Source organism: Mus pahari, chromosome 6 (assembly GCF_900095145.1).
Source record: "Mus pahari chromosome 6, PAHARI_EIJ_v1.1, whole genome shotgun sequence".
NCBI classification, from domain to species: Eukaryota; Metazoa; Chordata; class Mammalia; order Rodentia; family Muridae; genus Mus; species Mus pahari.
Genome location: NC_034595.1, coordinates 51572497 through 51588847, shown reverse-complemented (window position 1 = coordinate 51588847; position 16351 = coordinate 51572497). Strand labels below are relative to the sequence as shown.

The window sequence follows — 16351 nt, the reverse complement described above, 5'->3', positions numbered from 1 at the left end:
AAGAAGAAGAAGAAGAAGAAGAAGAAGAAGAAGAAGAAGAAGAAGAAGAAGAAGAAGAAGAAGAAGAAGAAGAAGAAGAAGAAGAAGAAGAAGAAGAACTTAGTTCCAGTACCCAATGGATTGTGGGAATATGTATAACAGCATTGATAGAACATTGCAGTAAGCACTCAATTTTGACTAATCACTTTCAAACAGTAATAGAGTTCGAAAAACTCAGAGCAACAACACATTCATTAGCTTATACTTGTATTTTCTATTTTGTGCTTCCAGAAAGATGAGATCAACTGGGGTAGAGAGCAGAAGCCAGGTCCTGAGCATCTCCCCAAACTGTTCCCCGGCTGCACTGTAATAGGGCAGTGTGTAAGGTCCTTGTGTGTTAGTTGCCCACGTTCTCATAGTTCTTTATGTTGTCATAGTATTCGTCGTTCAAAGATTCTTCATCAAGACCATTGGTCCAGGAGACCAGGTGGTCTGCTTCCTCTTCCCAGGATTCTTTTGAATCATGTCCTTCTGACCACTCCTGAGATATTTGATAAAACCTTGGTTCTTCTTCTGTTTCATATTCAAAAGAAAGTTCACCTATAGTGGGAAACACGAAGAACAGAAGTTTATGGGACTTAGTGGGAAAAACGAGAGATCTAATGCTAACAAACCATCTAAATGATGGCATACAACCTTTAAACGTCCCTTTTATAGAAAATATTGTATTGGTATATGTGCATGCGTGTGTGTGTTTATGTTTATGGATGTGAATGCAGTGCCTATTCAGCCAGAGAAGAATGTTGGATCCCCTGGAGCTGGAGTTACAGATGGTTGTGAGCTGCCCTCTATGGGTTTTGGTAGCAACTGTTGTAGTAAGAGCGGTAAGATCTCTTAACTGGGGAGACATCTCTCCAGCCCTTCTCCCATTTAAAACTTTGTAAATGACACATTTTACAGCGGTCTTTGTCATACTCACTGTTCTTCTCTCTCACCCTTTTCATTACTCATTAATTTGTCCAGCTGACCAACATTTACAACATATGCACTGGCTTACAGTCATATTTTAGGAAAAGGCATTCTGCCAGCCACCTTGTTGAGACTGAGGGTGAATTCTTTCTCAGTCTCAGTTTCAAGCCTTATGACACCGTGAGCAGGCGATTGGCTAAGATATCCTGAAATTCCTGGTACATAGATACTGTGACATGGCAAGTGTGTGTTGTGGTAATTTATTTGTTGCAGAGCAACAGAAGCCCTAGGACTGCAAGATCAAGAGAGAAGTGTGATAAGAGCTCCTGGGGCACTTCCAGAGAGGCTGGGATGGACTGAGGATGCCTTGTGAGGCATAGGGAAAATCAGAGGTGTTTGGATATTTGCAATATCTACCTATACATAATGAAATATCTTGTGATGGTCCAAGCTTAAACACAGAACTTATTTGTACTTGGGGGGGGGGGAGAATGAATACCTGAAGGTAATTTCATACAATGTTAAATACTTTTATACATGGAATGACAAGGTGATATATTGACACTCAAAAGTTCTGGAGCGATACAAGAAACCAGGGGTGGGCAGCAGACGCAGGGCAGCCAGCTACTGTAGCATCCTCCGGGAGGCAGGCATAAAGAGGGTGTCTTAGTCAGGGTTTCTATTCCTGCACAAACATCATGACCAAGAAGCAAGATGGGGAGGAAAGGGTTTATTCCGCTTACATTTCCATACTGCTGTTGATCACCAAAGGATGCAGGACTGGAACTCAAGCAGGTCAGAAAGCAGGAGCTGATGCAGANGCCATGGAGGGATGTTCTTTACTGGCTTGCTCAGNCNACTCTCTTATAGAACCCAAGACTNCCAGCCCAGAGATGGCACCACCCACAAGGGAACCTCCCCCCTTGATCACTAATTGAGAAAATGCCTTACAGCTGGATTTCATGGAGGCACTTCCCCAACTGAAGCTCCTTTCTCTGTGATAACTCCAGCTGTGTCAAGTTGACACAAAGCTATCCAGTACAGAGGGCAAGCCTGGGACAGGAGCTGTAACTCAAAGGTGCTGCTCTTGGAGGGGACCCAAGTTCAACCAGTGCCCGCAGGATGGCTCTCAACCACCTGTAACTCTGGGGGACCTGATGCCCTCTCTGGCTTCCAAGGGCATGATGTGCATGTGGACTGTTGCAGGCAAAACAACCATATACATAAAAGTAAAGGAATTATTTTTTGGAAAAAAAAAGTCTAAAAAAAAAGTTCTGGAGCATTTCTGGCATTAGGGATGTTCATCCTATATCTGAGTTGTCTGGAAAAGGATGCTTCGGTGCTGGAATGTTGAAAGGAGGGAATTGTGTTTGGAGTGGAAGGGGAAGAAACAGTGTGCTTTTCTAAACATTAAAATAATGCAGAGAATGAAGAGATGTGACCCACTAGCCAGAGGGACAAAGGTAAGAGGTATCACTGAGAAAAGACAGACAGATATGAGGAAATCAAAGAGCCTCAGTTTCACTGCAAAGGAAATGGGAAGGTGATAAAAGAATTTGAAATCTGCTCACAACAGCAGATGTGAGCTGGGCCAGTCTGACAAGGCATGAACAGATACCATGTGGACAGGTGGACACCACAGGACAGACAGGATACCACAGGACAGACAGGATACCTACTGACTTCAATACGTAACCTTATCTCCGTCTGAAAATGGTGGCACTGCTGGAAGGCAGAGACTGCGTGGATGGTAGGGACCTCAGGAAAAAAAAGCAGAGACGGCTGGAGGACTGTGTCTTACCAGCCCTTATGGGTTCTTTCGTATGTAGGGAGTCATACAAGGAGGCGACAGGACAGACAGTCGCTCAAAGGAGAAACTCTGAGTGCACCGGGAGGAGGAGGAAGGGAAGTGACTGCTGAGGCAAGAAAAAGAAAGTCAATGAGAAGCAGTGGGGGAGAGTGGGGGATGGTGTGGACTCCTTGGAGAACTGCAGGTGAAGCCTGCTGTTGTGTCTGGCATTCATATACTGAGACTGTTTAACAAACACTTGGCGGCAGCAACTTTGATAGTGGCTTTTAGTACCTTCTAGTCTACAAGGGATCTCTGCATACACTGAGCCACGTAGTCATGAGACTCCTGTGAGACTCCAGTTATTAGAAAGAATGCTTACAGAGCCTCCTCTGGGAACAAGGCTCTAGCTGAGAGTGAAGGAACTGACTCCCGAGCAGACAGCACGGGGTCCAGTCCTAAGTCCTGTGACCCGACATGTCCAGCTGTCTCCTCCTTCCTAGGTGACTTCTGTTTTACATTTCACATATTTTCACTGAAAAACATTGATTTGTAAATACCCAAACTTATGGCTAAAACTACGTTTTTCCTTTCAACCACGCTGTCTGCATCTCTACATCTACAGCGAGTATCAGGAGTCAGTTTCCAGGCAGTTTTGGTTCTGGCTACTTTATTTGCCAGTTTGAAACTTTAGCCTTAACTTTTCAAATTGTGTATTCATATATCAAGAAGCGTAGTAAGCTTGAAAATATAAAAAGGAGTCCAATTTAAAAACCTTCAATTACTGTGTAATTGGTTTATTGAACTGCTTTTGGTAGAGTTGAAGCACGCTTTTTAAGCCTCATGTACTCAAACTTATTTGAGTTGAGCAATAATTTAACTTTATTATTGTAAATAACCACTTAGATATAAAGACAAAACAAAACAAAACAAGCCGACTACAACTTACTCAGAGACGGGTAGACACGTAACATTCGGTTGTAGCGATTGCTCTTTTCCTGAGCCATTACTTTTTTCCTAGCAGTCTGCCACTTTGAGAGTGCAAACCTGCAAAATAGGAAAAGAGAGGCATCCATAAACTATGGGAAGTGCATCACATTTGAGGATGTTAACCAGACAGGTTGAATGAAACAAACCTAGAACATCAAACAGAACATGGGCTGGGAACGATGGGCTTGGGATATGACGTCACTCTGAGCACTGACCAGCAATGACATTATTTCAGTGTGTGCTTTCCAGAGGAGCACCAGTCAGAAAAATAAATGCAGGGGAGGAATACGGCAAGCGCTGTCATATTAAAAAGGCAAAACCAGCATGCTGCGTAGCATAGCAAGGGCCACTGTGAGAAATGACCACAGACTTCTCTTTAAATGTCCCCTTTCCCCCCCTGTCCTACATATGTCCTGGACCCCCAGTGGATGCCTGGGACCAAGGCCAGTGCCAAGTCCTGTGTGTACAGCTTCTACGTTTAATACATGTATGTCTTGACTTGACAACCTGACTTGTACAGGGAGGAGTACTGACACACAGACACATTTCTTCTTCTCTTTCCACAAATAGAAGATTCAACCCTGGTGACCTCCACATGGTTTCCCTTTGCTGACTGAACCTGAAACTGTCCCTACAGGAAGCAGTCTATGGCTTCTTTGGCATGTCCAAATCACCACATCATTACCTGTATGCTTTGGAGGTTATTATTGAGGTTATTATAGCTTCCTGAGATGCTATAACAGTGACTGATAACCCAGCTGCTGAGGGACATGTGTGGACTGTGTGTGAAGGGGCGGACTGAGGGCCAGGTCTCACTCTGGATGGGAAGGCAGCCTATCAGATTGTATCGTGTTACTCAGAATGCATGTATTTGCAGAACTATTATTTTTTCTACTTAATATTTTTAGACTGTGGTTGACCTTGGATAACTGAACCATGGCTAAAAGGACTAGTACAGCAGACATTTATCCTCATACAGCTTGAGAGGACAGAGGTCTGGGTTCAAACCCTGAAGGGTCCAGGCAAGAATCCAAGAGAATCCTCCTGCTTCTGGTCAGCTTCTACTGGCTCCCTGCAATCCTTCAACCTCTGTGTCCACTCTGTTACACAACTACTTTCCCTGACATGTCACTGTTCTCTCTACCCCCTCTATTCCCCCCCCCACACACACACACATACACACACACACACAGCAAGGTTCAGGCATGCCTCAAACTCCATCTATTCCTGCCTCAGTCTCTTGAATGCTGGGATTTCAGATGTACTCCATGGTGTCTAACTCTTCTCACAAGAGCAGAGTATTGGATGTAGGACACTCCTCAGTTTGGTGTGGGTTTGCTGTACTAGTTACATCAGCAGACAAGGTCTTCCCCTGAGATGCAGCCAGAGAAAGGATAAGAATAGAGAAAGGAGGTCTCCATTCAACACATGACATCAGGGGGGGATATTTTAACAGAAAAATTCTCAGCTTCTGGAAATGAACGGAACAAGATGGTAACGATGATGGAGAACCTAAGTCAAGCTACCAAGAGTATCCAAGGGGTCAGTACACAGGTACAATCTTCAACAAAATGAGTATGGGAATGATCCCTTTTGGAATGAACCATGTCAAAGGAGGAGGAGGAGGGGGGAGGGAAGGAGGAGGAGGAGGACAACAATAACAACAACAACAATAACAACAACAACAACAAGAAGCAACTTTTAGTGAAAAAATTGCTAATGAAAATCAAGATGCATAGACATGAGGCATTTGGTCTTCAGCCTTCTGTCTGATGTTGATTCTTTACAGATGTGTTTCATTAAGTTGAGGAAGGTCTCCATACCTCTGTCCTTCATTTTGTTTTGTTTTGCTTTTTTGTTTGTTTGGTTTTTGATACAGATTTTTTTATGTACTCTGTTGCCTAGGCTGGACTCCTGGCTCAGTCCCTTAAGTCCGAGATCACAGAGGATAGCCATCATGCCCAGCTCTTTCCTATGTCTAGTTGCACTGATGTGCATGAGCCACACTGAACTCCTCTTTACGTGCACTCGGCTTTCCCACTGAGCTTACTCCTCACGACAGGTGCTATTCCTTTCTAATCTCTTCTCTAAAAGGTCTTGTGCACATTGCAATTGTTTTCCTACGTGTGTAGAAAGCTCCTCTCCCAGGAAGCGATCTGAGCTTAGTGTTTTGTACAGATATTTTCAGGCCTCCGTTCAGTTTGGTGGGTATGTGATTATTTAGGTTATCCATTTGTTTTCTTTCCTTTTTCCCTGCCGTACTGAGGATCAAATCAAGTGCCTCACAGATGCTGCATAGTGCTGTGCCATCGACTGCCCCACAGGCCTTTGTCTATTTTTCTGGTTTATTTTGGGGGTGGGGTGGGGGGGGCAGGGTTTTTCTGTGTAGCCTAGGCTTTCCTGGAATTCGTTCTATCACCAACTCAGATATCTACCTGCCTCTGTCTCCCGAGTGCTGGATTAAAGGTGAGTGTCACTGCTGTTTAGCTGTCTATTTTTTAAAATTATTTTATTAGATATTTTCTTCATTTACATTTCAAATGCTATCCTGAATGTCCCCTATACCCTCCCCCCACCCTGCTCCCCCGCCTACCCACTCCCACTTCTTGGCCCTTGCATTCCCCTGTATGGGGCATATAAAGTTTGCAAGACCAAGGGGCATCTTTTCCCAACGATGGCTGACTAGGCCATCTTCTGCTATATATGCAGCTAGAGACATGAGTTCTGGGGGTACTGATTAGTTCATATTGTTGTTTCACCTATAGGGTTGCAGACCCCTTCAGCTCCTTGGGTAATTTCTCTAGCTCCTCCATTGGGGTCTCTGTGTTCTATTCTATAGATGACTGTGGGCATCCACTTCTATATTTGCCAGGCATTGGCATAGCCTCACAGAGATAGCTATATCAGTGCCCTTTCAGCAAGATCTTGCTGGCATATGCAATAGTGTCTGTGTTTGGTGGCTGATTATGGGATGGACCCCCAGGTGGGGCAGTCTCTGGATGGTCCATCCTTTCGTCTTAGCTCCAAACTTTGTCTCTGCCACTTCTTTCATGGGTATTTTATTCCCTATTTTAGGGAGGAATGAAGTATCCACGTGTTGGTCTTCCTTATTTTTGATTTTCTTGTGTTTTGGAGATTGTATCTTGGGTATTCTAGGTTTCTGGGCTAATATCCACTAATCAGTGAGTGCATATCAAGTGAGTTCTTTTGTGATTGGGTTACCTCACTCAGGATGATATCCTCCAGAAACATCCATTTGCCTAAGAAATAAATAAATTCATTGTTTTTAATAGCTGACTAGTACTCCATTGTGTAAATGTACCACATTTTCTGTATCAGCTGTCTATTTTTAATTAAGTCTCATGTCAAGGAATTTGTTCATTGGATTTACTTGTCTGAGAGCTTTATTTCAGAAAGACACAGTTATTGGATGCAGAATCCCAGGCTTGACAGTTTCAAGCACTTAAAGGTTATTCATTCATTATATTTTGCCTTCATGTTTTCTGATATGATGTTATTGTTATCATTCATTCTCTGCTTATAAATTAAAAAAAATTCCTTTGCTAGTTTGTGGTGTGTGTGTGTGTGTGTGTGTGTTTTATGGTGCTTGGGTTCAATCAAACACAGGGTCTCATTCTTGTCACACAAGCACTTTACTTCTGGGTCATACACCCCAGCCACCTTTGCAAGATCAAGATCTTTCTCATCTCTGGGTTTCAGCAATTTGATTAGGGTAGACTTTGGTATTTCTTAATATTTCATTTCTTGGGATTCATGAAGTTTTGTGGTATGTGACTGTAAGATTTTCATTAAATTTGGAAAAATTTCAGCCTTAACAGTTGCTTCAAATACCTCTCTGTTCCTTCTTGTGAGCCCAATCAATTACATGCACCCTCTTTTGTCTGATACGGTCTGGGGCTCACTCATGCTCCACAGCCTTTCTGGTGGTTTTCCCTCTCTACTGGGAGTTTATATTAGGCTAGTTCTTTAAAATATCAAGTTAAAATCAACATACAGATAGGTTTCATTTGCATATATATCTATTGATGATATGTATATATTAAACTTTGTTTATGTGTGCTCCCCTATGTGCTCCTCATACCCTAAGTATTATTGGAATTTTGATGGAGTTTGTTTTGAGTCTATAGATGACTTTTGGTACTGTAGTCATTTTTACAAATATTAATATAGGCCAACTTGGGACTATGGGAGTTCTTTCCTATCCTCTAATGACTTCCGTTAATTTCTTTAGGAAATGTCTTTTGTTTTCTCCCACTTCATGCAAGGGTGACCTTAAGTAGAATGAGTTTGGTAGTATTTCACTTGCATTTGATGCTTTGAAAAGTTTTAAAATTTTCCTTGCTGATTCTTTTCAGTGACTCACTGGTCTGTCAATAGTGCACTGTTTCACCTCCAATTATTTGTGTAGTTTTCTTTCTTGAACTGAGATTTATTTTCATGGCCCTGTGATCTGATGAGGTAGGTATACGGCGTTGTTTTGATCTTTCATGTTTAATAAAACCTGCTTTGTGGCTCAGAATATGATCTGTTCTCAGGAAGGGTCCATGGACCTCTGAGACAAATGTTTATGCGATGGATGGGATACTCTGGCTGTCTGTTAAACCATCTGATGTAAGGTATAGTTTAACTCTACACTGTTTTGTTTCTTTGTTGCATGTTCCATCTAAAGGTTTGGGCTATCGAGGTTAACCATTTGACTTTATGCGCAATAGTGTTTGTTTTATGAAATTGAGCATCCTAAGACTGGATGTGCATGGATTTATAATTGCTATAGCTTGATGTTTGTCCATTCTTACCAACGTTTAGTGGCTCTTCTCTCCTCTGTTTCTTAGAAGTGTGTTTTACAGATATGAGCATGGTCACACAGCTTGGTGTTTGAATCTCATTCTCTGATTCTCAGTCTGTATTGTCTTTGCGAGTGAGGCGCATCATTTCAGAAAATGGATGGAGAGTTGGGTTTTACTATTTTAAGGTAGTTATTGGTCTGTGTCTGTTGCTGTGTTGAGGCTGTTTACCTTTAAGATTATTATTTTAAAATGCTTATTATTACCTATAATCTTGTCAGTTGTTTTTAACTGTTTTCTTGGATCATTGTTCTATTGTTTTGCCCCTATTAGCATGGGGTGTGTGTGGCTCTGCATGCAGGATATGATGGGGTCCTTCACTGCTCTCCTCTGTTCATCTACTCCTGTCTGTGACATTTATTCCCTCCTGATCGATACCATTTCCATCCCTCTGTTCCCAGTCCTCCTTAAAGTCCCCTCTGCAGTGCTTGGGTAGCGGTGATCGCAAACCGCCTTAGTTTGTGCTTGTCTGGAAACATCCTTACTTTCTCTTCAGTTTTAAGGATGATTTGCTGGATACAGTACTGTTGGTTATCAGTTACTTCCAGAGCTTGAGATAACGTTGCTCCACGTTATCCTGGCTTTGCGAGTTGCAAATGAGAGCTTTGACAGGATTCTTTCTCAGTTGGTGCTTTCCGTTTCGCCTCTCTAATGTGTGCACATGTGTGCAGGCCAGAGGACAACCTTGGGAGCCATTCTCAGGAATGCACTTCATGTCTTTTGAGACAGGGACTTTCCTTGAACTATAACTCATCAATAAGGCTACACTGGCATGCCGGTGAGCGTTAGGAATTCTCCTGACTCTACGTCCCTAGCTCTCAGTTATGACCATGTGTTCCCATGCCTGTCATTTTTTACAGTGATTCTGAGGATCAAACTCAGGTGCTTTTGTTTGGAATGTAAACTTTTTTTTTTTTACCAACTTACCCATGCCACTACTCCCTCCCTTTCAGCTTTTAACATTGTTTCTTCTCTGCTATCTATTTTTGACATCGTGACTAAGTCATGAAGAAGTGTTCCTCCACCCCGCCTCTGGCCTTGTCTCTTTGCTGTTTTAAGCACCCCTTGGTCTTAAATGTCCACTTATTTTTCTAGATTTTGAAGCTTTTCTACTCTAATTTCTCTGATTAAACGCTATTCTTGGTTAGCTGGGCCTTTTGATCATATCCCAGAGTTCCTGGGTACTGTGGGCATGTCCTTTTTTCCTTTACGGATATTTGAGTGCAGTGTTGTCGGCCCTGTGCATCTCTGATATTCTTTCTTCTCTAGGCTGAGTGTACTGGTGACAATTCCGCTCTGTTTTTACCTGGCTATTCAAGGTTTTTATTTTCAATGTTGCCCCTGTCTGTTTTTTTATTTGGTGCACTTTGAAGTTCGTGGAAGATTTCTTCTGCAGTGATTTTCTAGTCTTCCCGTGGAAGAGGGTGTGTATAAAATAGGATTTTTAGTGGAATTTCAAGTTATAAATACACAATTATATATAAAATTTAATTTATCAATAAAGTTTAATACATACATGTAAATTTTTGGAGACAAGATCTATTTAATCCATCTTCATCTTAAACTTATAATCCTCTGCCTCAGCCTCCCAACTGCTGGGATTTCAAATATACGCTGAATACAGAATGCTTTATGTTTATCTATAGATAATATCTTTTTCTTGTCTTCTATTTATTTCTTTACAATTTTCATGGTTTTATTTTAACTGAAAATAAATTCCATCCCCCACACAACATATTCTGATAATGGTTTCTCCTTTCTCATCTTCCTAGGTCCTTTCCACCTTCCCACCTATTTAGATCCACCTCTCTCTCTTCTCTCTCTCTCTCTCTCTCTCTCTCTCTGTGTGTGTGTGTGTGTGTGTGTGTGTGTCTCAAAAAAACAAGGCAAATAAGAAAACAAAACAGAATAGTACAAAACAAACACAGAGAAAAAAGAAACAAAGAAAAATCATGAGAAGTACGTACACATGCACAGAAAACTCATAAAACCACAATGCCAGAAATCATAACACATAACACATAAGCAACAGATCAGCAAAGCTACAAATCCAACGCCCAGGCAAAGCATTTTAGACAAAATACAACCTCGGGAAGGATTCCTGCGTCTGCCTGAGATGGCTGTCTGTGGCCAGATGTGCGTGTTAACATGTCTGTTAACTACATCTGTATGTCAGTGCCATCTGCTCTGGGTTCAAGTCTCCTGTCCACATTCATAACAAGTCCTTTTGTATGGGAGAAGTTTCCTGGGCACTCTTATCTTCCCTCAGATGTGGCTGTGCTTTGCTATGACTTGTAATTCAGTACCTTTGACTCAGCTTAACCCTTCCATGGCTCGTTTTAGGTTCTCAAGGTTTTGGGATGGTGGTTTCTTGGGAACTAGACATAGCTTTTCTTAAATCTAGCTGGTGTTCATTCTCTCCCTCTGACAAGGTCTGATTGAGGGAGTCCAGGCTGGCTTTGAACTTTTTGTACCTGTGAATGACCTTGAACTCGTGATCTTTGTGCTTCCACTTCTCAAATTCTGGGATTATAGGCATGTGCTACTGGACTCAGGCATCCAGTGTTTCTTGTATCATAAGGTCTCTCCACTCAGGGTCACATGAATGAGGCTGCTTTCGGGGAGCCCAGGGATGGAACTGAGGTTGTCGGGCTTGTGCCGAGTGCGCTCTGTCCATTGGCTGCCATTACTCTTTGATTTGACCATCTGCAGCTGTATCATGGGGCAGCACTTGGGAAGCAGATGCCGGAGAACAAGGGAGCAAGGTCAGACCTAGATAGGTCAAGGGCAGCCTGTGCCAATGACAGCGTTTCCAAGCCAAATTATAAAAATGAAATGTTTGCCATTACTAATGAAACCAAATTAGATCACAACGGCACAGAATATCATAAAAGGAAAAACCCTTAATACTTGCTTATTTAAGGATTTTTACACAATTTCAGGATCATCATAAATTGCAACAAGCTCCTGAAAAGTAGGTTTATGCACATGGTGGGAATCATGAAATTGTTTTGCCCTTTCATAAACACTCTGACTTTTGGTAACATGCCTTAATGAGATCTCCTGTCTTCTTTCTCATTCTCCCACTAAAATATAATTTAATATTCTGCCAAAATTTAATTTAATAAAGGAACAGAATCTTCCTTCCTGGCATCTCAGGGAGTGGGAGGAAGAAAAGGAAGGTGTGAGGGAGAGGAAAAGAAAGGAGAGAGACCAGCGCAGGTCAGAGCACTTCAGATGGAGCAGAATCAAACAGGAGCAGACGAACCTCGAACCTCGAACCTCGAACGCGGCTCTAAGAGGAGCTAGCTGTGCTGTTTGGGTCAGTGTCCACCAAATCCTCTGCCACAGCCACAAAGCCACAGGAAAGTGGTGAAACCAGATCCCTCCACAAGAAGACCAGAAAGAAATGAAGATTCTATTAAAAGATATTTAAGGAACTGGATATGTTTATCTTCAGAAGCGCATAGCACAGAGGAGAGCAGCAACCCTCTTCTGAGATGGAGCACTCTCCCAGGCCAGACAAAGCCTGCTCTAAGCGGTTAGAGAACAAGCCGCAGTCCACCTCTGCCTCCATCTTCTTTTGGCGATCACACCTTCTCCCAGCTCCAGCCCTGTCTGGGCCCCAGAGTCTGCACTGGTGCCTGGCTGTGGTACTGCAGGCCAAGATTCAAACCTCAGCTGTTAGGAAATGAACAACCGTAGACAGCTTAAGCTTTATGTTTTTAAATCCTTTTCTACAGTTTTACAACATGCCGACACTTTCCAATTTCCTGGACAGTTTCACAGAAAAGTGGAAGGAATTGGGGATGGTCGAACACCATCAGGTGTCAGAAGTAGATAGAGGGAAGGAGGATCACAGCAGCGGGCACATCAGAAAGTACAAAGTGTCTCTAAGAGCATCTTCAGAGAGAGAAAGTACTGGCTCGGGAGGGAAGGTCTTCCTCTTCGAACCTCTCCCCCTTTCTCCCCCTCTCTTCGCTTCTCTTCCCCGCTCTCCGCCTCTCTTTGTTTTGTGGACTGCAGGTCATACTAGGGCCTTGGGAATGCTAGGAAAGAGTCCCGCCACTGGGATTTTGCAGCACGTGATTCTAACTCACGAAGGAGCTGATACTGGTGCCTTGAATTCTTGACTCTCCTGTCCCCACATCTCAAGTTCAGGAACTGTGCATGTGTGCCACTATGCCTTGGAAGAACTCATTTTTTCAAGTGTTTTTTTTTTTTTTTTTTTTTTTTCCTTTTTTTTTTTTTTTTTTTTTTTTTTTTTTTTTTAGATTTATTTTACTACATTTTAGAATGTGAGCAATTGTGGGCACTGATGCCAATGCCCTCTNTTTTTTTTTTTTTTTTTTTTTTTCCTTGATTCTATATTTTTTTTCCTACATTTTAGAATGTGAGCAATTGTGGGCACTGATGCCAATGCCCTCTTTAACCACAAGATGGCACTCGAGGGCTAATCTTTGGGGAATAAAAAGGCTTGCTTTCCTTAAAAATACATCACTGTGTAATTATGTAAACCTGTAAGAATGATATTTAAACCAAATCACTCTGAAAGGAGAGCAAAAACATACATGAAGTGTGTTAAGTGAATGTGTTTCTACATAACTGGAGGGAAAGGGAATCAGATATTCCAAGGGAAAGATGATTTGTGGTTTATGTGTTTAAATATACACATACAGACAACCAAAAAAAAAAAAAAAAGAGAGACAAGAAAAACACATAACCAGTTAAAATCACATGTAAGCATAATACACACTAACTTCATAAATCAAAATACAAGACACCAGAGTCCAGAGTGGGCTCTATAAATACAAGAAAGGTTTACAGTGATATTTGACACTACACAGGTATTCATCTCCTTTTCTTTTTTCTTTTTCTCTTTTTTTCTTTTTTTTTGGTTTTTTGAGACAGGGTTTCTCTGTATAGCCCTGGCTGTCCTGGAACTCACTTTGTAGACCAGGCTGGCCTCCAACTCAGAAATCTGCCTGCCTCTGCCTCCCAAGTGCTGGGATTAAAGGTGTGCACCACCACACCCGGCTCTTCATCTCCTTTTCAATAGACTACAGTGAGATGAAGAGTAAATGCTGATGTTGGTGCACACATGCAAATCTCTTTCCTTAATGGTGAACGTAATTTTCTCTTGCCTGTACACAGACAGGATATGTATACTTACTGAAACTTTAAATCTTTAGGAAGTACATGCTGGTAATCAAGTAGGAACTACATGTTTTAAATTTCAAATAAGGTTTGTACTTATAAACACAATTGGTTGATCTCTGTGCCTTATTTATTTATTTATTTTAAAGACTGGTAAATTAGAGAAAACTCTTCTACAGAATTTTCTAGATGAAAGTGTCAGAGGTGGTGACCCATCTGGCAGTGGAGGTGAGAAGCCTGGGCTGGATGCTGCGCACTGGGGCAGGCTGGGTGATGATGGATGTGGAGCGAGTCAGCTGTGCCTCTGTAGGATGCTGGTGCATCTTTGTGTGCTACACTTGAGCTCTGCCTGCCAACTCTGATACAACATTAGGCATGAGGGGGGAATGCCTAGCGAGGGAATAGTCATCCTCCAAGCTACTTCCTGTTCCTTCTATACCTCTTTCTTAGCTTATGTCACTGGAACAAATTACCTGAGATTATCAACCCAAAAAGAAAAAAGGTTTCTTTGTGAATTGTGGTTTCAGTCTATGGATGGTGGGTCCCATCACTTTGAGTCTTTGACAAGGCAGGGCATTATAGTAATAAAACAAAGCTGTGTACTTCGTGGTGGTCAGAGAACAAAAAGAAGAATGAACTGGGGTATCAGTGTTCCCCGCAAAAGCATGCCTCAATGATGTAACTTCCTTTTACAAGGCCCCACCTCCTGAAGATCCCACCAACTCCTGGCAGCACCACAGACCATGCCCTTAGCATGGTCTACAGGTTTGCTTAACTGTTGCTGTGGTAGAAGATCATGACCAAAAGCAACCTGCAGAGGAGAGGGTTGGTTTGGGTTACAAGTTACAGTGTCTATCATCAGGAGAAGTGAAAGCAGGAACCCAGGGCAGGAACCTGGAGACAGGAACTGAAGCAGAAGCCATGAAGGAACACTGCTTCCGGACCCGCTCTCCATGGTTTGCTAAACTGCTTTCCTTTTTCACCCAGGACCACCTGCCCAGGGTTGGTGCCACCTGCCTAGAGCTGGTGCCACCTGCCCAGGGTTGATGCCATCCCTGCGGGCCTTCTTCTAACAATTAGCTATCAAGAAAATGCCCCACAGACATACCGACGGGTAACCTGATGGGGGCATTTTCCCAATGGAAATTTCTCTTCCTAGATGACTCTAGTTGGTATGATATTGACCAAAAACCCAGTGGGACTCATGGTCTTCGGGGAACAGGTAAGATTCAGACTAGCAATCTGCTATGTGTGCACAGGAACAACATCCCTTTAAGAGACTGTATGCTGAGGATAAAACGCTACCAGAATTAATAACTTAGATAACTTGCTGGGTGTCAGAGCTTAGACTCTGGATGGGGGTAGTTTCTGTTGCTAGATGCATTGTAATGATACAGTTGCACTCATTTACTGTAGTGTACAGCAGTGTTACATGTGCAGAACAAGAACAGTCTTTGTTAATATTGATTTTATGTGCTCACTATTTTATTTTAAGTACAGACCACAGACTGCATGTTAGATTCATTTTCTTTTCCATGTCTTAGAAATAAGGTATTTATGAATATTCAAATGAACCGTCAAGGTAGTGTTTTTTAAAAGGCTTTAGAAATGAACACCAAATTACATGACTAATTAGTAAATATTTATGAGCTGATTGTGATAATGAAGATATATTAACAGTAACCAAAATATATGTAAAAGTTTAGAATTTGCATAAAATATTTATGACAGGCATATTTTCAGTTTTAAATCCCTACTTATAGACGATACCCTAGAACTCCCCAAACAGAACCATGGTTTCTATCTACATGATAGACCTTAAATTTCAGTTTTGTTCTAAAATTAATTTTATTTAATTCTAATATTAAATGGTGAGACAAGATACATATGCATTTTTTAAACAAAATTAACTGAGTACCTACTACGTGCCGTGCACTACACTAAGCGGCAGAGATGCTTACTTCATGCCCCTATTCTGGGTACTTCCATGTCTGACCAGCATGGGCCCCGACAAAGTCAGAATCAGTACACTATCAGATAGGTGATGGGGAGCTGAGACATCCGACCACATAAGGGACAGATTCCTATGGAGAGATGTCAGCTGGATTCATGCCACCCTAGTGGGATGCTGTGCAGACTAAAGAGAGGTGGAGTAGAGAGGGGAAATTACAGACATAATGGTCCTAGATACATGTGGTCAGCTATGTGTTATTTTCTAACTTGAGATAAATTTACATTTCTTACATATTTCTGCCAGAGATTATTTTCATTTTGTGGAAAGCTGGGGTGGGGCATATTCCCCACTCCCCAGGAACTAATGTTTTTTGAATGTTCATATGCTAAACTTTAAAATATGTGGTATCATTCAAAAACTCAATGGAAAACAGCTTTTGCAAGGAAGGTAGTGTGATGACCAGAGCAGCACATCCTGAGAGGGTAAGAACTCCATTAAGATCTGCCTGACTCCTCCCCCTGCTAGTTCCAAGGAAAGGTTTTCCAGCTGTGAAAGGAACACAAGCCAGCAGAAGGAACAGAAAGAAAGCGCAATAGCAAGTCGGTATGGCATGTCTGTGTGGTAGGCGTTAGAAGCATTTACATATAC

General features: G+C 42.1%; 1 protein-coding gene across 1 annotated transcript in view; it reads right to left on the bottom strand.

The window, feature by feature from the left end:
- Positions 1 to 376: 376 nt before the first annotated feature.
- Ube2u (ubiquitin conjugating enzyme E2 U) overlaps positions 377 to 16351 on the bottom strand; it is a 76904-nt gene continuing 60929 nt past the window's right edge. The window contains exons 9-10 of the mRNA XM_021201189.1: positions 3687 to 3784; positions 377 to 579 (exon numbers count right to left, since the gene is read on the bottom strand). Of these exons, the coding sequence (XP_021056848.1) occupies positions 377 to 579; positions 3687 to 3784 (301 nt within the window). The remainder of the gene's footprint in view (positions 580 to 3686; positions 3785 to 16351) is intronic.